This window comes from Maylandia zebra, linkage group LG22 (genome assembly GCF_041146795.1).
Source record: "Maylandia zebra isolate NMK-2024a linkage group LG22, Mzebra_GT3a, whole genome shotgun sequence".
NCBI lineage: Eukaryota > Metazoa > Chordata > Actinopteri > Cichliformes > Cichlidae > Maylandia > Maylandia zebra.
The window spans coordinates 26154713-26177551 of NC_135187.1; the positions used below are offsets into that span (position 1 = coordinate 26154713).

The following is a 22839-nucleotide window of genomic DNA, read 5'->3' on the forward strand; positions in this document are numbered from 1 at the left end:
ATGATTTAATTCTTTATTTTATTTTGTTTTATTAAAATCAAAATAACAACAAAAACAAAAATAACTAATAAAAAAATATTAAAAGTATTCAGCAGTGTTTTGTGAAATTTGTAATGAGCCTTAGTTAAGTTGATGTCACAGAAGTTTCTGAATCATTTAGATTGTTCAACAAACTGATTCACTCAGGTAAAGATGGTGAGCTGGAGCAATGGTACCCTTGGAGTTCAGTTTAAGTTTTCAGACAAATATTCCCTCGATCAGTTGCAGCTTCTGCTTTTAAATAAATGATTTAGCTGCAAATGTTTAGCTACAGGTAGCAAAGTCCAAAAGTGACACCAGCCAAACATGCAAAAAATGCAAGATGGTGGTGCGCACAGATACAGCGGCTCTATGCTCTCCACTTACCCAATTTCACTGTGCAAGAAACTGCACAATGACAATAAAAAGCTCTAAGTCTAAAACAGTTTCCTGTCCAGTAAAATCGGGCAATTATTCGCTCCAGAGTTTTATCCTACTCCAGGTGAGCAGCCATCGACTTGTAATGAGCCAGCTAAAACAATAATTTCTCAGTGGCTCTTCTGGCACCAACAAGTGGGTGTGTTCTTCCATCGTGCAAGTGTCACGACACACTGAACATGGTCTGAACATGGATTTTCCCTCGATATTTCTTTTTCACCAGTACTATGGGGTATTTGTGAATATCCATGACTGACCCGGCCAGGTGGCCAGCTGGTCTTTGGACAGGGTCACGGCAGTTTCAAGGTTCAACAAAATCCCTTTCACTGACAGACTGAAGGAAAGCTCCTCAAAAATGGAGGGTCTTCAAGCTCCTCAGTGGCAGGAAAAGGTTTCCCGGACCCAGTGTTGTATATTTGTTTCCCAAAAGATTGAACTAGTGGAGAGAAATCAGGTTCTGAAACCATCCAGAAGACAAAGTCTCCAACTGGTTTGTGGAAGTCCCGTTTCTCCAAATTAATCAGCGGGTGAAATGTCTCTTCATGGATGGTTTTGATTCTGTTGTTATTCACGAACAAAGCCGTCAAAGCAGCATATGAAAGAAAGTCATCTTTCATTGTTGTCTCCAGCGTGTTAAAAGAGAGATCGAGCTCAGTGATGAGTTTTGAAGCGGCTGCAGGGACTTCTCCAAGGTTTTGGCTCGAACAGTCGAAGGATGTTGTTCACAGTGGTGACACTGTTGACTGGTGATTGACAAGCACTGAGATACTAACATGACAAACACAAGAAACATCATGACTTATTCTCCTGAGTGCCTGCAAAACACAAACACAAAATCAAACTCAAAGCTTTTCTCTCAGATGCTGGTGTGGCACAATCTAATGATAAAAAAGGTCATGCTAACAGCTTTTGGAGCACAGCTGCACAAAATAACAGCTTTTGGAGCACAAAATGCATTACAGGTAAACCCAGTACCCAAACATGTTAACAAGGATAAAGAAAAAATCTGAAACAAAAGCAGGTAGTGTGGTGATTTATGTTGTGAGGATGCTTTCACTCCCATCAAAGTCACCCAGTGTTGAGAACCCAAATGAGCCCAAAAACCTCAAGTGGCTGCAACCAACAGCGAACGTCAAGAAGTGGATACTTGCATGTTGAGCCAGAAACATGCAGAAAACCCAAAAGAGGCAAGACAGCACATCTTGGTCCCACTCAGGCAGTACGAACACCTGGAAAGAGGAGCCCACAGTTCAGACCCAAGGTCACTGGTAAGGACACCAGCCAGTTATAAGTCTAGTTTTAATTTTCATTTTAGTTAGTGTTATGGCCTTTCTAAGGGTGGCCAGACCATAATATAAGGGTGATCCACCCCTGTCTGACCCCAAGCAGCACATCACACAACCAGTACAATTTTGATGGTGATTTTTTTTCACAGTGATTGAATTCTAACAAAGGAAAGGAGCGAACTATAGCTTCGGGGTGGACCCCAAAACAACAAACAAAAGGGACCGTATCTAAAGGATGTACAAAACTTATTTATGAAAAGAATAAAACCAAATGACAATGTCTTATCTCCCTAACTAAGAAAAACATGAGAAAAGGGTAATCAAATAAAAAGGCAGTCCACCCCTACATGCTCCTGTATAAAGAGACGGGTAACACAAAGCCTGCAGGTTGAGGTCCATGGCGGTGTCATCTTATATGTTGTCTCCAGGTCATTAGCCAATCTGTATGGGCTGTCCCATGGATGCACCAATCACGGAAAGGCACCTGCACACTCAGATTTACATATGAGACAACATTACGACAACAGTCGTAACATTAACTAAAAATGTTTTTCACCATCTCGTTTTAACTTCTGGTTTAGCTTCAGCTAACTAAAACTAAATGGACCTTGGAAATAATCACATCTTAATAGAGTGAACCATAGACTGTATAAAAGATAGGACCATTGCAACTTGACTGCAGCACTTCACCCTTTCACATAGTCCCAGCTCTTCTCTGTCATGTTTTATGGTGCTGCAAATGTCTTCAGTTGGTGAAAGGTCTGGGCTGCTGGTGTCTTGTTGTGCTTGCTATGCATCCCTGACTCGTTTCTTCTTTCTGCATCAAGTAAGGAATGTAGTGAAAGTTCCCAAGAGGTTAAAAACACAACTGAAAAAAGGCCATCAGACCTGAGTTGGGACACTTGGATTATGGAGCTTCTGGACCAAGAGAGTGGATGGGAGCATGTGTTTAACAAGTAAGAGTATAACGTCCCCCAAAATGTCCCTAACTAAGAAAAACATGAGAAAAGGGTAATCAAATAAAAAGGCAGTCCACCCCTACATGCTCCTGTATAAAGAAACAGGTAACACAAAGCCTGCAGGTTGAGGTCCATGGCGGTGTCATCTTATATGTTGTCTCCAGGTCAAGGAGACAACATATAACATGGATAGACAGACAGATTTCAAAATAGCCAGCTGGAATGTTAAGGGGTTGAATAACGGGATTAAGAGGAAGAAAATATTAACATATCTAAAGTTATTGTAACCCACCTAAAATTTGCCTCATGAAAATGAACTGCTGTTCCCAAAGAATGTCAGTAGGTGGCACTATGAGATTGTTTAGTGCTTGTGAACTTGAGTTGAGAACTGTAGAGAAGGAGAATAGCGCTAAGGCTACGTATGCTGGTCGGAGCTACTCACCGAGTTTTTCTTTAATCCTTGTTCAAGAAAAAGGTTGTGTGTGAAGACACAAATTGGATTTTACTTTTCCGCTTGTTGATGCTGATGTACCTCTGTTTTTGTGTTTTTTGTTCATTTCCGGTGAGTTGACTAACTGCGCTAGCATAGCAAGCTAATCGTCAGCTAATCATTAGCTTAGTATAATGTAAATTTCATGTGTTCCTTTTAAGTGCTGTATTATCTTTTTATTTCTTCACTTGTGAATGTTTTAAACCAATCGGAAATATTTCTTTGGAAGCTAGTAGGTAAGTTTTATTTATTGTAATGAGATGATAAATATGAGCAGTCTTTGGCTAAATAGTACTGCGACCATGTTTTGTACTTTCCTCGTGCATCAGTAATGTACATTCTCTCAATTCATTGGATTGATGTGACTGCTGTTCACAAAATATGAGATTTGAGTTAAATTTGTATGATGTGGAAATTGTTTTAAGGTTCTTTGATTAATTTTATTATTGATTGCATTAAGTCGTTATATACAAAGAGTGAGAGACATTTGGTCACTAGTGTTGATTAAGTTGTTATATGATATTCATGTAAAATATGTTCACTGCCCTGTGCAGGTTGGTTTTTTTGTTGGAGTCTAAAGTTGCGAGCCAGGATTCCGGATCCCCAGCTGCGATGCAGGAAAGATTTCCAGCCTACTTAAAGTGACAACTGCGTGACTTCTTGACAGATAAGCTTATGAGATCTCAGAACAATACACTACCCGGGTAGTACTACTAACATTAACACTATACTCACACACCTGAACTGAAAAGACTGAAAAGAACTCTGAACACTGAACTCTGAACTCTAAAACTGAATACACAGACTGACAAATATGGACAATTGGAACTGTTGTGAACTGTTGAATGACTGTTTTTGGTTTGTTTTGAATAAATGTTGACTGTTCTTTGAGCTGTGTGTCATTCGCGCCTTAGTCGATTCCTAGACACCATAAGCCTAAGATCCTAACTTTCTCTACATTCAGTAGTGGTAAAGTATCGTGTGTTACATTATCAAGAGTTGATATAGCCTTTATTCAAGAAATGCACACGTGTAAGTCAGAAGCCTTAAAACTTAAATGTTCCTGGGTAGGTAAAGTCTTTTCCAGTCCTGGAACTGGTAAAAGTAGGGGAGTGTCGGTTCTGATTCATAAAGCAGTTAGCTTTACTGAAACAAAAGTAATAACAGATAAGGAAGGTAGATTTATATTGGTTTATGGACAACTACTGGACACACCAATAATTTTATGTAATATCTATGCACCTAATGCGGACATACTCACCTTTTTTCATAACCTGTCACAGTATCTTTTGGAATTAGAAGGTGCACAAATAGTGGTAGGAGGAGATTTTAATCAAATACTGGATCAAGACCTAGATAGATCGCTTCCTAGGACAGGCACAGAGAGTAAATCTGTAGTTGCCATAAGGCAGATGACCTCAGGTTTAGGTCTGAATGATATTTGGCGGACAATGCATCCAGAAGGCAGGGAATATTCCTTTTACTCTCCGCCTCATAATGTTTATACTAGAATCGACTACTTTCTTATTTCTGAAGCCTTAGTGAATAACTCTATAGATTCAAGTATTGGTAACTAAGCTGTAGTGCCTCTTCACCTCACTGTGCAATACCTTTTGTGCAATACTTTTGTAAATAGTCAACGGTGCAATAGACTCAATACTTGAAATGTGCAATTCTTGAAATGTGCAATTCACTTGTATTTTTATTTTTATTCCTATTTATTCTATTTATCCCCTTCGTATATTTTATTTATATTGTCTCTGTATTTATATATATATATATGTGTGTGTGTGTGTGTGTGTGTGTGTGTGTGTATTATATATATATATATATATATATATATAAAATATTCTGTAACTCTGTAACTTCTGTCGGTGCTGTGCTTTTTTGGAAATCGAATTTCCCAGAGGAACCCACCCGAGGGATTAATAAAGTTCTATCTAATCTAATCTAATCTAATATAGTATTCTCGGACCATGTGCCAATTTTTCTATGTCTTGAAAATATTTTACAGATTCCTCAAAGCCGCAGATAGGAATGAACTGGTCTGCATTGGTGCATCATATCTTTATTCTCTTCCCCCTCCTGCCCCCCCCCCCCCCCCCCCCCCTCTTTCTTAAATAGATAACTATCATATCTGATATCATATCTCACAGTACAATAATATTGAATGGGTTGCATTGTTGTATTTTGTCATGTTTCTCAGGTCTTTGTCTGAATTTCTACGAACATTATTGCTAAGGATTGTCTTATTGCATTGGAGTCACACTGGGTTAAATATGTACACTTGGGTTTTAAGGGGTATTTATTATTTTCTTCTTTTTTTTGGGTTGTATGGAAGCCCCAAACGCAATTTCATTGTTCTTGACAATGACAATAAATAAATAAATACTAATACTAAATACTAAATGTGTCCTTAATTAAAGACTCTGGGTTTATTAAATTGATAAGCGATGAAATACAATTTTACAAACAGACAAATAATCGAGAGGACACTACATTGGCTACTTGGTGGGATGCTGTTAGGGAAAATATTCTAAAACACTTCTTCAGTAAAGACTCAGAGAAGAGAAACACACAGAACTTCTTGCTAGCAAGGGCAGCCTCCAGACTGAGACTCGCGCTGAGCTTTGCCCTTGTCTTTATTTTATACTTCAGTGTGTGTGTGTGTGTTACTGCTTGTCAAAGGGTCATATACATAAAAGCACAAAAGGTACATCCTTGGTCACAAAGAGGGTAGTCTCCCCCACCCTAGATGGTTCACCCTAGATAACACGGTGGGGAAGTCCAGCAGTTCATCTAAACAAAAGGCACTTAGACTAAAACAGACATAGCTATGTTAAAACAATAAAACAAGGTGCAACCTCTCATGCTCCCAGGACGTGGGGGTGCATTCCTGGGGTGCACACCAAGCCTGCAGCCTGTTAGAGATCACACATCCTGTCACTACACAATTAATTATATGCCTCTAAGCATACATGGTTAAATATTTCCTAATACAAATAACTACAAGCAGTATTCTACCATATGCAAACTTATATCACTAAAAGATTATACTGACTACTAAATACAATTTTCCATTGACAGATGCTATGAAGGCATACTTAAGGCGGAGGACAATTTCTTACGCTTCCTTTAAAAAGAAGGCAGCTAACAAGAATATCATTACGTTAGAAGCCAAATTAAAGGCACTTGAGGCAGTACATTCCCATACAAAAGACAGAGTTACGTTGAATAAAATTGTTAAAGTTAAATATAAGTTGAATGTACTGTACAACAGAAAGGCAGAATACGCTTTATTTCGCATTAATCAAGCATATTGGGAAATGGGAGAAAAGCCGAGTCGTTTATTAGCATACCGTCTTAAACAGAAAGACAGTATGAACCATATCCCAGGCATACGACAATCAGATGGGGTTATTTTAACTTCTTTTAGACATATAAATGATGGATTCAGGGCCTTTTACAATAATCTTTATTCTACACAAGGGAGTTTAGATGAACAGAAATTCGAAGCATTCTTTACTGATTTAAACCTGCCACAGCTTTCTACTACTGACCAGCAGATTATAGATGCTCCAATTACAGTGGAGGAGATTACCCGTGCAATTAACAGTATGCCACTTAATAAAGCTCCAGGATTAGATGGGTTACCATTGGATTTCTATAGAGCATTTGAGGATATGTTAAGTCCCCTGTTGCTCGATGTTTATAATGAGGCGTTCAAAGTAGGCTCATTACCTCAGTCAATGCACTCTGGACTTATAACATTTATTCTTAAAACTGGGAAAGACCCTTTAGACCCAAGTGGTTACCGCCCCATATCTTTGCTGAATTCTGACCAAAAAATCTTGGCAAAGGTCTTAGCGGGTCGATTAAAAGTAGTAATGGCGAAAATAATTCATGCAGACCAATCTGGTTTTGTTCCAAACCGCTATGGTTCAGATAATATTAGGCGGTTGGTTAATTTGCAAAATTATGTATATGATTCAGTATATCCAACAGTGGCCCTATCGCTGGATGCTGCACAAGCTTTTGATTGTGTTGAGTGGGATTATCTGTTTAAGACATTAGAAAAGTTTGGTTTTGGTGACAATTTTATTAGGTGGATAAAGATATTATATGATTCGCCTTCAGCGCGAGTATTGACGAATGGGCTCATATCAGACCTATTCCTTTTACTGAGATCCACAAAAATGGGTTGTCCCCTTAGCCCCGGTCTTTTTGTAATTGCTATAGAGCCTTTGGCACAAAAACTGAGAAATAATGTAAATATATTTGAAATTTCGATGGGTAATAGTCAACATAAGCTTCTATTATATACAGATGATGTGTTGTTACTTATGACCCAGCCTGGGAAGTCAATTCCAGCCCTATTAGAATGTATAGAAAGCTTTACGCTGCTTTCAGGGTATCGCGTCAACTGGGATAAATCAGAGGCAATGCCTATGTCAGGACACTGCCCCCATACTTTATTTAAACAGTTGGGAGTGTCATGGTTCTGGGTCAGTTTCGACCCAGTATTTTGAGTTTTGATTGATTAGTTTATTTTTGAATGTTTGTTGTGGTTTTGGGCGCTATGAGTATTATTATTATTATTATTATTATTAGAATTCTATGTTTCTGTTTATTCATGTTTAAGGATTTGTTCTCGGTTGTATCTCACGTTTAGTTTAGTTCAGGTTCCATGTGTCATTCTGTCTGTCTCTCAGTGTCAGGTCTGCGTCTTGGTGTAGTGTTCTCGTTTCCTGTTTTATTGTGAAGGTCTGCGTCCCATGTGAGTGTGTTCAGTTTTACCTCTGTTTCGTCTTGTTGATTATTCCCAGATGTGTCCACCACCTGTGTGTAATTCCCCTGTGTTTCTCTGTGTGTATTTAAGTCGTGTCCTCTGTCATTGTAGTTGCTGGTCCGTCTGTGTTTTCCACCATGTTTCATCCGTGTGTTCCCTGCCGTCACCATCTTGTACCGTCGTCCACCTTGCTTCATGTTTGAGTTCCGGTTCGTATTCAGTAGTTTAGTTGTCTCCAGTCTAGTTTAGTTTGTGCTCCATTTGCTGTTTGTCTATATTTATTTCGTGTCCAATAAACCACCTTCACTCCTCCACTACTGCCTGCGATTGATCCTCATTTATTATTTTTATACGGCTTATCTCACTCGCCGTGACAGTACGCACCAGCCAGCTATGGATCCAGCGGCATTCAGTCCACCCAGGGAGCTTCGGGAGGCCGTTATCGACTCTGCTTCTAGATTAATTAACCAGTGGTTAGAGCATGAGGGAGACGCCTCTCTTTACACTGTGGAAGCCAACCTACAACACCTTATTTCCGGTTATCCCTGGCTATTGGACTCTCTGCATCCGCTCGTGCAGAGTTTCGTTCTCCACGAGCTTCACCTACACCCCCCCGCCGCTACCGCAATTTTTTGTGTTTCTACTGAGGATAACAATGATTTCTCACCCATGGCCATAGCTTCTAAGACTGCCTGTTCTGAACCCTCGTTCCATGTTTATGACCGTGTCCGCTCCATTGTCCCATCCTCACTTCCATCCCAGTCAAATGCCAGGCCTGTAATGCTGCCCTCAGTTCAGTCAGCAGCCGCGCTGCCCTCAGTTCAGTCAGCAGCCGCGCTGCCCTCAGTTCAGTCACCCACTCCACCACTTATTACAACTCCACTACAGTCGTCTCCGCTACCTGTAGGTCACTCTGTAGCCGCTTCGCTGCCTATTGCTCTGTCGCCACCAGTTCAGCTGTCTGTCCGCTCGTTTACTCAGCCACCATCCTCACTATCTCATTCAAAGCAGGGAACACACTTCACCACAATATCTGCTGGTTCTCTTAAGCTGGCCATGTCAGAGACAGTTGCTCCCTCTAGGGCCTCCCCAGAGGCTGGGTGTCAGTCACCAGCCAACTCTGGACCCCTAGAGGTCAAGACGCCAGCGCCAGCAGCCTCACCGGAGAACTCACCAGAACAGTCTCAGCTCTCAGCACCCCCTGAGAGTTCAAGTGAGTTCACCCGTCCGCCTCCGTCCTCTGCTGAGTGTATTGGGGAACACTTTCAGCCCTCTGAGGACTGCATCCCACTGTTGCTGCCTGAGTCTAGCCACTGTGCTGCTCAGTCCCAGCCAGTGTCCACACTGGCAGAGGTCTCCGTGCCTGCTGCTTCAGTGTCTGTTTCCACTGGAGGGCCAGAGGGGCCCGTCCAGTCTCAAGCCATGTTAGCTGGGGGTTCAGGTGAACCCAGCCAGCATCCTGCCTCGTCGGCTGGAGGGCCTGAGGAGCCCAGCCAGCCTCAAGTGTCGTCAGCTGGGGGTTCGGGAGAACCCAGCCAGCCTCAACTGTCGTCAGCTGGGGGGCCCGAGTTGCCCGTCCAGCCTCAAGCCAAGTCAGATGGTGGGTCTGAGGAGCCCACCCAGCACCATGCCTCGTCTGCTGGGGGTCCTGGAGGACCCAGCAAGCACATCCTCACGTCTGCTGACGGTCCGGGGAAGTTTGTTTAGCCACCACCTGCTGAATCATCCCCTGTGGCTTCTACACCGTTGCCTGCATCCACATCACCTCCTGCAGCATCACTGCCTGCAGCATCACCACTGTCTGGTTCCGCAGCCGTCCCGCTGCCGTGCCTTCATCCACGCCTGGTCCAGCCTCCGTGCCTTCATCTGGTCCGGCTCCGCCTTCGTCTGGCCCTGCCTCGTCTTCGTTTGGTCCGGCTTCAGCTCCGCCTTCATCTGGTCCGGCTTCAGCTCCGCCTTCGTCTGGTCCTGCCTCGTCTTCGTCTGGTCCTGCCTCGTCTGGTCCTGCGGTTGCCACACCGCCATCAGAGCCAGCTCGACCCGTTCTGCCTCGCCTCTGCCGGCCGTTTTCCGGGCCTCTAAGTTGGCATCATGGCCTTCGGGGACGGCCTCCGGAAAGAGTTCGTCGCCGCCGCTGGCATCGCGGCCGACCTCCGGACCTGCTCAGTGGCCGCCACTGCCTTCCAAGTGGTCGGCCTCCAGAACTGTTTGCCCATCACCGCCGTTGCCGTGTGCACGGTCGGCCTCCAGAACTGTTTGCCCGTCGCCGCCGTTGCCGTGTGCACGGCCGGCCTCCAGAACTGTCTTGGTCCTTGTGTTGTCGACCCCCTGAACTTTTCTTAGACTCTTGTTGAGCTCTAGTTTGGTTTTGTTTTTGATCTGTTTTCGTGGACTGTTTTCTTGTGTTTTTGGACTGGTTTTGGCCTTCATCTGGTCCGGCTCCGCCTTCGTCTGGCCCTGCCTCGTCTTCGTTTGGTCCGGCTTCACCTCCGCCTTCATCTGGTTGGGCTTCAGCCCCTTGTTTTTGGTTTCATACCCTCCTTCCTTGACCCCCTCCACCCACCCTGGTCTGGTGCTCTGTTTTGTTGCTGTCTTTTTGTTTGGGGCTGTCGGGGGCCAGCCCTTGGAGGTGGGGGGGGGGTACTGTCATGGTTCTGGGTCAGTTTCGACCCAGTATTTTGAGTTTTGATTGATTAGTTTATTTTTGAATGTTTGTTGTGGTTTTGGGCGTTATGATTATTATTATTATTATTATTATTATTCCATCCATCCATCCATCCATTCGCTTCCGCTTGTCCTTTTCAGGGTCGCGGGGGGCGCTGGAGCCTATCCCAGCTGTCATAGGGCGAGAGGCGGGGTACACCCTGGACAGGTCGCCAGTCTGTCGCAGGGCCAACACACAGGGACAGACAACCATTCGCACTCACATTCATACCTAGTGACAATTTGGATTATCCAATTAACCTATCCCCACAAGCTGCATGTCTTTGGACGGTGGGAGGAAGCCGGAGTACCCGGAGAGAACCCACGCAAACACGGGGAGAACATGCAAACTCCACACAGAAAGACCCCGGCCTGATGTTGGAATTGAACTCAGGACCTTCTTGCTGTGCGGCAACAGTGCTAACCACCGTGCCACCGTGCTGCCCTATTATTATTATTATTATTATTATTATTATTAGAATTCTATGTTTCTGTTTATTCATGTTTAAGGATTTGTTCTCGGTTGTATCTCACGTTTAGTTTAGTTCAGGTTCCATGTGTCATTCTGTCTGTCTCTCAGTGTCAGGTCTGCGTCTTGGTGTAGTGTTCTCGTTTCCTGTTTTATTGTGAAGGTCTGCGTCCCATGTGAGTGTGTTCAGTTTTACCTCTGTCTAGTCTTGTTGATTATTCCCAGCTTTGTCCACCACCTGTGTGTAATTCCCCTGTGTTTCTCTGTGTGTATTTAAGTCGTGTCCTCTGTCATTGTAGTTGCTGGTCTGTCTGTGTTTTCCACCATGTTTCATCCGTGTGTTCCCTGCCGTCACCATCTTGTACCGTCGTCCACCTTGCTTCATGTTTGAGTTCCGGTTCGTATTCAGTAGTTTAGTTGTCTCCAGTCTAGTTTAGTTTGTGCTCCATTTGCTGTTTGTCTATATTTATTTCGTGTCCAATAAACCACCTTCACTCCTCCACTACTGCCTGCGATTGGATCCTCATTTATTATTTTTATACGGCTTATCTCACTCGCCGTGACAGGGAGTTTCTGTGGTCCGTGAATGGTTTGAGGTATTTGGGGATACAAATTACCTCGGATTACACTAAGATGGTTCCAGCAAATATGGAGCCAATGTTTGAAAGGATAAAAATGGAATTTGGTAGATGGTCCAGAGTGTGTCTCACAATATGGGGTAAAATTAGTTGTATTAAGATGATGACTGCACCCATGATCTTTTATATTTTATCTAATATTCCATTACACATTCCAGATAAGTATTTCAAAGATCTAGACTTTTTAATGCGGCAGTTTCTTTGGGATAGCTCACCACATCGTTTAAGTATTAAGAAACTTCAAGCGAGTGCAAAACAAGGAGGTTTTTCATTGCCTAATTTCCAATGGTATTATTGGGTGATGAACGTGAAACAACTTAGAGCTTGGTTACCTACTGCACCAGTTAAACCCATCTGGTCCCATATAGAGACGGAAGTTAATGGCGGTATTTCTCCTTGGAGGGAGCTGTTTGATACCAGTCATAAAACTACCCATCCTATAATTGCAAAGATACTGTGGTTTAAATTACATAGGGCAGGTCGCTGGGACTTTATTAAATCACCTTCGGCAACCTTATGGAGTAATAAAATAATTTTAATTGGAGGGACATCGGTTGACTGGTTACAGTGCCGTAAAGCAGGCATCCTTAATGTATCAGATTTATTTGACTGTGGGACTAAATGTTTTTTAAGCTTTGATAAAATTGTGGAGTTATATAAGTTGCAGCGTAATCAATTCTGGAGATATGTCCAAATACATAGTTCATTATCGAAGTGGCTGGGAACCCCTTTGAGTTGTCCTGTGGGCAGCCCTGTGGAAGTCCTGCTCTCAAGATCATCCTTGGGTAAAGGCATTACCTCTAAGATTTATCACTTATTGCAAGAACGGTCAGCTGACCCTCTCCTTAAAGTTAAGGGCTACTGGGCCCAGGGCATGGCATTGGACATATCTTCAGTTGAATGGGATTCATGTTTTCAAAATATTAATACTATGTATAAAGAAACAGGCAGTAGATTGATTCAATTTAAGATAATCCATAGGTGGCATCGAACACCGCAACAATTGTATAAATGGAACCTGGCCTCTACGGACGAATGTTGGAGATGTGATGGTCAAAATGCTTTGATTTTACATATCTTATGGAGCTGTTCGGCACTTCGGGATTGGTGGGAAAATATAATGGAGGTAATTTTCAGTGTTTTAAAAAGGAGATTTGTTATCTCACCAAAACAGTCCATACTTGGTATAACCACAGAAATTTCTGATGTACAGGGAGTGCAGAATTATTAGGCAAATGAGTATTTTGTCCACATCATCCTCTTCATGCATGTTGTCTTACTCCAAGCTGTATAGGCTCGAAAGCCTACTACCAATTAAGCATATTAGGTGATGTGCATCTCTGTAATGAGAAGGGGTGTGGTCTAATGACATCAACACCCTATATCAGGTGTGCATAATTATTAGGCAACGTCCTTTCCTTTGGCAAAATGGGTCAAAAGAAGAACTTGACAGGCTCAGAAAAGTCAAAAATAGTGAGATATCTTGCAGAGGGATGCAGCAGTCTCAAAATTGCAAAGCTTCTGAAGCGTGATCATCGAACAATCAAGCGTTTCATTCAAAATAGTCAACAGGGTCGCAAGAAGCGTGTGGAAAAACCAAGGCGCAAAATAACTGCCCATGAACTGAGAAAAGTCAAGCGTGCAGCTGCCAAGATGCCACTTGCCACCAGTTTGGCCATATTTCAGAGCTGCAACATCACTGGAGTGCCCAAAAGCACAAGGTGTGCAATACTCAGAGACATGGCCAAGGTAAGAAAGGCTGAAAGACGACCACCACTGAACAAGACACACAAGCTGAAACGTCAAGACTGGGCCAAGAAACATCTCAAGATTGATTTTTCTAAGGTTTTATGGACTGATGACATGAGAGTGAGTCTTGATGGGCCAGATGGATGGGCCCGTGGCTGGATTGGTAAAGGGCAGAGAGCTCAATCCGACTCAGATGCCAGCAAGGTGGAGGTGGAGTACTGGTTTGGGCTGGTATCATCAAAGATGAGCTTGTGGGGCCTTTTCGGGTTGAGGATGGAGTCAAGCTCAACTCCCAGTCCTACTGCCAGTTTCTGGAAGACACCTTCTTCAAGCAGTGGTACAGGAAGAAGTCTGCATCCTTCAAGAAAAACATGATTTCCATGCAGGACAATGCTCCATCACACGCGTCCAAGTACTCCACAGCGTGGCTGGCAAGAAAGGGTATAAAAGAAGAAAAACTAATGACATGGCCACCTTGTTCACCTGATCTGAACCCCATTGAGAACCTGTGGTCCATCATCAAATGTGAGATTTACAAGGAGGGAAAACAGTACACCTCTCTGAACAGTGTCTGGGAGGCTGTGGTTGCTGCTGCACGCAATGTTGATGGTGAACAGATCAAAACACTGACAGAATCCATGGATGGCAGGCTTTTGAGTGTCCTTGCAAAGAAAGGTGGCTATATTGGTCACTGATTTGTTGTTGTTTTGTTTTTGAATGTCAGAAATGTATATTTGTGAATGTGGAGATGTTATATTGGTTTCACTGGTAAAAATAAATAATTGAAATGGGTATATATTTGTTTTTTGTTAAGTTGCCTAATAATTATGCACAGTAATAGTCACCTGCACACACAGATATCCCCCTAAAATAGCTCAAACTAAAAACAAAAACTACTTCCAAAAACATTCAGCTTTGATATTAATGAGTTTTTTGGGTTCATTGAGAACATGGTTGTTGTTCAATAATAAAATTATTCCTCAGAAATACAACTTGCCTAATAATTCTGCACTCCCTGTAGATTTTTCCAGTTATACAAAAAGATGGATTATTTTGGCTCTTACTACGGCCAAACGGGTCCTGCTAAGACATTGGCGGAAAAAGAACCCCCCCTCCCTCCCTATGAAGAGTGGCTAAAGACAATGGCTAAGTTGGCGTCTTACGAAAAAGTGACTTATGGTTTATTAGACAAATTGCATCAATATGATTGTATTTGGTCCCCCTTTACAAGCTGGCTTTCTGTAACTTGAAGAACAGAGGAGTAATGACAGAGTGGTGGTGTGGGAATTGGTGTGCGAAGAAAGAATAGGATAACTTCCCTTTGTTTTGTTTTTTGTTGTTGTGTTTTGTTTTTGTTTGTTTGTTTTTTAAACTATTTATTTATGTAGTTATCCTTAAGCTCTGTTATTGAAGTTTAAAATGAAATAAATAAAAATTGTTGATGATAAAAAAAAGTTTAAACTTCAAAGCTCATGCATGCATGCACATCCAGTGCTCAGTGTCTAATTGTGTGTTTGTGTTTTTATCTTTTTGCAGTAGCGCAGTGAAACATTTGGGCGGTGGATAAATAATGGAAAATAAAATTCAGACTACAGACGGCTTCAGGTGAGTACACGTGGTGCACAAGGACCAAATCTCACCTTCTCAACCTGGACAAAATGAATTATTTTACACTGATACTGTAAACTTTTGTTTGTGTGTCAGGTTTCCATACATCGGAAGCAGCTGCTGCATCTGTAATTCTGTCCGTCCCGAGGAGAGTCCACACTCTACATCCTTGGCTCACCTATAATGACGCACAGGTGCTGCACACAACTAGATCTGCAGCTTGTGAGGAACAGCAGCACTCAGCCTACATCCTGTTTTACAAGATTAACGTAAGAAGACACAGCATCTCATCCTGAAGTGAGAGAATGGCACGCCAGCTGCAGCCTAATCCAGTCTCTCTTCTTTTCTTTTTTCGGTGCCCAGACACCCTTCAGTTTCATCATGTCATCCCTAACAATACAATGTAGAGTTGGATGGAGGATGAAGACAGCAGAGAGCAAAAGAAACAGGTAAGAGCAGACAGGTAGTCAGAGTTAACAAAAACTTTTAAAGCCAGTGTAGCTTCTGTTTTGAACACATTTATTGATGACAATTTTACATAAATAAGCAGTGTGTTATACTGTTATCAGATGTGGAGTCTCACGAACCACTTTAATAGTGACTTGTGTCTCAAATACTGTTTATTTGTCTTAGTTACAGATAGTGAAATAAAAATGGAACGAGAAGCGTAGGATTTTGAATTGATACCATTGGTGCATCTACTAAAGTTCTGGGGTCAGTTTGAATATCAGTGACCTTGACCTTGAGTTCAAGTTTTCTGAAAATCTTGTGAATGCTACAACTCTGTGACGAGAAGTAAGTCTCCTAGGTCTTTAAATTTGTATATAGGTGAATCTAGTAGGAAGCTGAAGGGTTGCACTGCGGGCCATCTGTAGAGGTGTAGAGTCAACAACCTGTCTGTGAACGTGGACAAAACAAAAGAGATTGTTGACTTCAGGAGAGCACAGTGGGATCACTGCCCACTTAACATGAATGGATCCTCTGTGGAGGTCGTCAAGAGCACCAGATTTCTTGGTGTCCACCTGGCGGAGAACCTCTCCTGCTCCCTCAACACCAGCTCCATAACCAAGAAGGCCCAGCAGCGTCTCTACTTCAAGCAGAAGCTGAGGAAAGCCCATCTCCCACCATCCATTCTCACCACCTTTTACAGTGGGACTAACAAGAGCATCCTAAGTAGCTGCATCACTGTCTGGTATGGTAACTGCAGCGTATTAGATCGCAGTACCCTACAACGGATTGTGAGAGCAGCTGAGAAGATCATTGGAGTCCCTCTCCCCTCCTTATAACACCCGCTTGCTGGAGGACCCCACACAGCCTTCAAACACACTCTTCACCCTGCTGCCTTCTGGAAAGAGGTCCCAGAACATCCGGGCCCTCGCTACCAAACTACGGAAAAGTTTCTTCCCACAAGCCGTCAGACCCCTGAACACTCAGTGACTGCACTGGCACACGCACACCTTCACACATGTCACTACCAAGCACTTATCTGCAGTATCTCACACTCATACACATACATACAGACACCAAGTTACTTTTGCACAATACTCAGCATTTTGCACATTTCCATTGTCTTGTGTCTGTATCGTCCTGTTCTGTCTAGTTTTGCACTGTTTTGTCTTGTTTATTTTTGCAATTTATGCACACTGCACTTTATGTAGTCCTGGGTTTGTCCGTATATGTCATATATAGCACCAGGGTCTCGGAGGAACGCGGTCTCATTTCACTCTGTACAGTACCTCTGCACGTGGTTAAAATGACAATAAAAGCCACTTGACTTGACCTGTTTTTGTAGCAGTTGCTTGGAGACGAGCACCATACAGTTCAAATGAGCATACATTCCAAAATATGCAAATGAGCCCCATACATCATAATGCTGATGTTTGCTGTTCAGGGTATGAACGTTCTATGCTGAAAGTTTATAAATATACAACCTTTGACTGCTTGTTTTCAGTTGAACTTTTGCAAAGCTGAGGAGATTTTGGCTGCGATCACATCAAGTCCAAAGATGTTTAAACTTCTTTTTCACAGAAAGGTAAGTTTGAAGAGACTCGCAGCACATTTCTCTGAATGTTTTCTTATGGTAAATAAGCATTTTTGAAACTTTTAAGGAAGCTTCTTGGATGATTTCTGTAAAAACTGAATTTTGAATCCAAATGAAGGATATTGTATTTTCTTACCATATACTTTGTTTTATGCCATTACTGATGTTGCTTTTCTTGTTTCTAAACAGAAATCACACAAACAAAACGTGGCAGAGAAGGAAATTCCTTCTACGTCTCATCAGAGGTAAAGAAATGCGCCGCTCTTTAATGCTGCTGGAGATATTTATAGCAGTGGTTTAGTTGGAGCTGTTTTATTTCCCTTTTATTGGTGTTTTGTATTTAAATCTTTTTTACTACTTCTAGTCTTGTCTATAATTTCTATTGATTCAGAGATTAGCGTTTGAAAATGTAGAGTGTAAATGTACAAAATACATGATTTTGTTCCATTACAGTTATTAATTTTTATCTGCAATCTCCAGCATGTACTCCTTGTTAAAAATTTCCACTTTGAAAAATAACATTTACACTTTTGTCCTCATCAGCATCCCGGATGCTTGTGTTGCTGAAAATGGTCAAAAGAAGAAGAGAAAATGGAGACACCTCTGCTGTTCCTCGGTTTGCTTTTACACGAAACATATGAAATGCACATTCTCTTTAAATTGCACTTGTTAATTTAAAGTGACTTTACTTTTTTAATAAACTTATGTTTGTTCGTCCTCTGCAGCAAACTGACAGCGATGCAGAGGCAGAGAGCAACACTGTGAAGACACAAAAAAAGTGTCGCTGGTTTCTTTTTAAATTCTGGAAGGTATGTTTTATGGAAAGAGTCACTGTCATCAAGCATTTACTCACCACAGTTAAATGCGAAGAATTAAGAGCAATTTAGCACATCCATGTCTTCAAATTAAGTTCAAAGATGTTTAAATGTTTTTTTTTTTCACAGAAAGGTAAGTTTGAAGAGACTTGCAGGATGTTTCTCTAAATATTTTTTATGGTAAATAAGCATTTTTGAATCTTTTAATGAAGCTTGATGGATGATTTCTGTAAAAACTGAATTTTGATCAAAACCAAATGAAGGATTTTGTATTTCATAGGACAAACTTTAAAACTCAATTTAAAGCATGAATAAATTGTTTTTAATTTATTTAAAGATATTCCTATATATCTGCTTCATGAGCTGACAGCTCACTAAAGTGATAAATAATATGAAATAATACCAAATTTTCTAACTGGACACTTTTCATGGAGAGACCCACTTGGTATGTTTGTTTTATGCCATTACTGATGTTGGTTTTCTTGTTTCTAAACAGAAATTACACAAACAAAACGTGGCAGAGAAGGAAATTCCTTCTACGTCTCATCAGAGGTAAAGAAATGCGCCGCTCTTTAATGCTGCTGGAGATATTTATAGCAGTGGTTTAGTTGGAGCTGTTTTATTTCCCTTTTATTGGCATTTTTCTTCCACCTTGTGTATTTACATCTTTTTTTACTACTTTTGGACGTCCTCCAAAATGTTTCAACTTCAAAGCTCATGCATACATGCGCATACACTGCTCAGAATCTTGACATCTTTCCTAATTTTGTGTTTGTGTTTTTACCTTTTTGGAGCAGTGTAGCATGCGGTGGGAAAAAAATAGAAAGTCAAACTGGGACTATAGACTGCTTCGGGTGAGTACACGTGGTGCACAAAGACTCACTTTGTCAAAGTGGAGAAAATGAATTATTTTACACTGATACTGTAAACGTTGCGCGTGTGTGTCAGGTTTCCAAACATCGGAAACACCTGCTACATGAACTCCTGCCTGCAGAGCCTCCTCAACATTGAGGAGTTCATAAGAGACATCAGGCGTCAGGGGGTTTTGTGGAGCACAGATCCAGAAGCTCAGCTCTTAAGGTGCGCTACGTCAACCTTCTACTTTCTTCAAAAACCTGAAGAACAAAGAGATCTAACAGCAGAAATGTCTGTTTACCCTTCCTTTCTACAGAAGGCTTATTGATGTCAGGGACTGTCACGAGTCAACAGATTATGGCCTTAAAGATCACCACCTAAGAGCTTTTAAGAAGGCATTCAGCAGTCAAGCTCCTGAATACACCGGCAGTGCACAGAAAGTGCGTCAGCTATTTGGACATTTCGTTTTTTGCTTTACCTTCTGATTTTGATGTACTGTTTTAAATCTCTCTGCTTTTCTTTCAGGACGCTCATGAATTCCTAACATTATTCCTCGATGAGGTCAAAAGGCTCACACCTCACCTGGAGAGGAACGCAGCTCTCCTGGGCCAAAGTTATAGCTGCCCAGTAGAAGACCATCACATTTTTAAAATGGAAAACATGAGGACATGCAAGAGGTAAGCCTGTCTTTCAGAAACGCAGAGCTGGTTGCAATATTTTCATATACCTCTTTTCCACGTACCTGATCTTTACTTTAACTACGTTACTCCTGAAATGTGTAGCTGCGGTCACCACTCATCACAGCAAGAGGAATTCACCAGCTTGTCTCTAGACCTTGTTCCAGAGGGGTCTATTATAAACATGTTAGAGACATACTTGAAGGTAAGATCACAAATTCCAATAGAGTTGTCGTATCAGCGATCTTAACACACCTTTTTTGTTAGTGTTTGTGTGCATGTGTGTGTGCATATGTTGAGATTTCTTTCTACCATAAAGCCTGTTTTCTCTGTGCTGTTGTTCAGGAACAAGAAATAGAATTTCGCTGTGATTGTGGAGGGACGGCCTCAGAACTGAAGTCGTCTTTTGATACACTGCCAAGGTGAGTAAGGTCACATCAGAATTGATCGACTGACCAGGTTTCCAAACTGTGGCGCATCAAATATCAGAGTTCTTCGAGACAATACTTGAGCAGTCGTTTTCTCCCATCTTCTGTTTGTGTTTGACACTCATTCTTCTTATTTTCTACCTTGTTTGTGTTTTTTTTCTTTTCTGCCAGAGTTCTGATCTTGCATCTGAAGAGGTTTGGCTTTACACAAACCTACAAGATTAAGAAGGTGGATGACCCCGTCAGGCTGCAGAGGGACTTGGTGGTGCCATCCAATCAGGTAAAAACAGACTGCAGAACGTCTCAGGCTACGTCCACACTAGCCCGGATAGATTTGAAAACTCCGTGTCCACACTGGCGTTTTCAGTCATTTTCAAATAGTTGTGCGTCTGCATTGAAACGGCCGAAAACGCTTACGTTCCAGTCCTGCGCATGCGCAAAAGTGAGTGAGAATTACAGAATTTGAAGAAAAGCTATCCGGAGCATGTACAAACTGATATTAATCTTTTTTAGGGCTGTCAAAGTTGAGAGCAATCAAAACAACTGCTGTCTAATGCACTCGGCTTATCTTTGTTTAATTGCTCACATGACTGCATCACATGACCAAAATGCGTCATCGTTTTAGAAAGTCTGCGTTTTCGAGTGTCCACACTGCGATGGGACAACTCCGTTTTGAAATGTATGCGTTTTCGAGAGCGTTTTCAAGATGCTGTGTTTTTCCTTGAGGAAAACGCCGTCTCGGTGTGGACGGGAGGTCAAAGCGGAGAGAAAACGATGCGTTTTCAAACGAAAACGCATTAGTGTGGACGTAGCCTCAGCAAATCAGCTTAATTATGGCACTGATGTGAGACTTTATGAAACTAACACTCTTTGGATTTGTTCCTTCTCAGGGTGGTGGCTGTTATAGTCTTTGCAGCATCATCAGTCATTATGGAGGCACAGAGTCAGGTAAAACAACAGACTTGTGACAAACAGAAAATGAAACTTGCTACTTTTCAGTGAAGGACTCACACACAAAAGCTTTTGATGTTCTAAGAAGCACTAAGTCAAAATCACTGTTTGCTTGAATCAGTTGACTTCCAGAAGTTGGATTCATTTGTCTTAATGTGATTTCAGGACACTACATCTGTAGTTCTGTCCATCCTGAGGAGAGTCAGCACTCTACATCAGATCGCTGGCTCACCTATAATGACGCACAGGTGCTCCACACAACTGGATCTGCAGTTTGTGAGGAACAGCAGCAGTCGGCCTACATCCTGTTTTACAAGAGAAACGTAAGAAGACACAGCATCTCATCCTGAAGTGAGAGAATTTTTAAATGTCCTGTTACCTTGTTAACCAGTTTTGTCTTCATTCTCAGTTCTGAAACAGGAAATGGAAGGAAGGAAGGAAGTTAAGGTCATCATCATGCTGAGAAGGAAAAGCAGTCGTCCCAGCCCACCATCGCACACTGGAGGACAAGTATAGGTAAGTATTGCCCTCAGGAGGGAGGGTCCTGCCAGAGAGCCTGGTCCTCCCAAGATTTCTTCCTCCAGGAGGGAGTTTTTTCTTGCCACCGTCGCCCCACATTCACTGGTCTCATCAGCAGGGACATTTTTAACCTCCTAAGACCTGAACTTTCATGGCATGCATTTTTAATTCCTCTGTGCCATTTAGGTTGATTGGGACCCGATGAAGGTAAAAACCAAGACATCAGATTCAGACTATCTTTTTTTTGTTTCTCAAAAGAATGAGATCCACATATGAGGACATTCATTTTAAATTTCGATTGAACAGTGGCAGTGTCATGTCCTCCCTCATAAGTGGATATCAGGTTTTTGAAGAGCAAAATTTTGTATTTTGGTCTAGACAACCCAAAATGTTATGTCTACATATGTGGACACCAGGTCCTAGGAGGTTAAAACAAAATCTACTAGAGATCGTCCTTTTCTGGACCAGTGTTTGGCTTGCTCTCTGGGAACAACAAATTAGTGCTGTCAGCGTTAACGTCATTAGGTAAAATGACGTTAACGCTGACAGCACTAATTTGTTGTTATTATTATTAATATTATTATTAATTTATTTGTAAAATAAATTAAATTTAAAAACCAAAGAAATGATTTAATTCTTTATTTTATTTTGTTTTATTAAAATCAAAATAACAACAAAAACAAAAATAACTAATAAAAAAATATTAAAAGTATTCAGCAGTGTTTTGTGAAATTTGTAATGAGCCTTAGTTAAGTTGATGTCACAGAAGTTTCTGAATCATTTAGATTGTTCAACAAACTGATTCACTCAGGTAAAGATGGTGAGCTGGAGCAATGGTACCCTTGGAGTTCAGTTTAAGTTTTCAGACAAATATTCCCTCGATCAGTTGCAGCTTCTGCTTTTAAATAAATGATTTAGCTGCAAATGTTTAGCTACAGGTAGCAAAGTCCAAAAGTGACACCAGCCAAACATGCAAAAAATGCAAGACGGTGGTGCGCACAGATACAGCGGCTCTATGCTCTCCACTTACCCAATTTCACTGTGCAAGAAACTGCACAATGACAATAAAAAGCTCTAAGTCTAAAACAGTTTCCTGTCCAGTAAAATCGGGCAATTATTCGCTCCAGAGTTTTATCCTACTCCAGGTGAGCAGCCATCGACTTGTAATGAGCCAGCTAAAACAATAATTTCTCAGTGGCTCTTCTGGCACCAACAAGTGGGTGTGTTCTTCCATCGTGCAAGTGTCACGACACACTGAACATGGTCTGAACATGGATTTTCCCTCGATATGTCTTTTCCACCAGTACTATGGGGTATTTGTGAATATCCATGACTGACCCGGCCAGGTGGCCAGCTGGTCTTTGGACAGGGTCACGGCAGTTTCAAGGTTCAACAAAATCCCTTTC

The 22839-nt window shown here is 41.8% G+C and overlaps 1 protein-coding gene across 3 annotated transcripts; it reads left to right on the forward strand.

Annotated features, from left to right (window-relative positions):
- Window positions 1-1843: 1843 nt before the first annotated feature.
- On the forward strand, window positions 1844-22130 carry LOC106675969 (ubiquitin carboxyl-terminal hydrolase 37-like). 3 transcript variants are annotated; one of them, XM_076879139.1, is made up of 20 exons: window positions 1844-2698; window positions 3746-3895; window positions 15076-15144; window positions 15244-15416; window positions 15511-15596; window positions 17099-17179; window positions 17378-17433; window positions 17732-17804; window positions 17914-17997; window positions 18500-18555; window positions 18801-18857; window positions 18952-19083; window positions 19175-19298; window positions 19384-19535; window positions 19641-19740; window positions 19881-19957; window positions 20135-20243; window positions 20854-20911; window positions 21080-21237; window positions 21324-22130. In XM_076879139.1, exons 5-20 carry the CDS (start codon window positions 15561-15563, stop codon window positions 21327-21329), a joined length of 1359 nt encoding a protein of 452 aa, XP_076735254.1. In that variant the 5' UTR covers window positions 1844-2698; window positions 3746-3895; window positions 15076-15144; window positions 15244-15416; window positions 15511-15560; the 3' UTR covers window positions 21330-22130. The 3 variants fall into 3 exon arrangements, with proteins under 3 accessions (XP_076735254.1, XP_076735253.1, XP_076735255.1); XM_076879138.1 differs by lacking the exon at window positions 1844-2698 and adding an exon at window positions 2786-3263; XM_076879140.1 differs by lacking the exon at window positions 1844-2698 and adding an exon at window positions 3293-3427.
- The last annotated feature ends 709 nt before the right edge of the window (window positions 22131-22839 follow it).

What these genes read in the sequence shown, in the direction of transcription:
- LOC106675969 (XM_076879139.1), top strand. Translation starts at nt 15,561, where the DNA reads ATGGAGGATGAAGACAGCAGAGAGCAAAAGAAACAG. An exon ending in TGGTGGTGCCATCCAATCAG is followed by an intron (nt 20,244 to 20,853) that starts GTAAAAACAGAC and finishes GTTCCTTCTCAG; the next exon opens with GGTGGTGGCTGTTATAGTCT. An exon ending in TTATGGAGGCACAGAGTCAG is followed by an intron (nt 20,912 to 21,079) that starts GTAAAACAACAG and finishes ATGTGATTTCAG; the next exon opens with GACACTACATCTGTAGTTCT.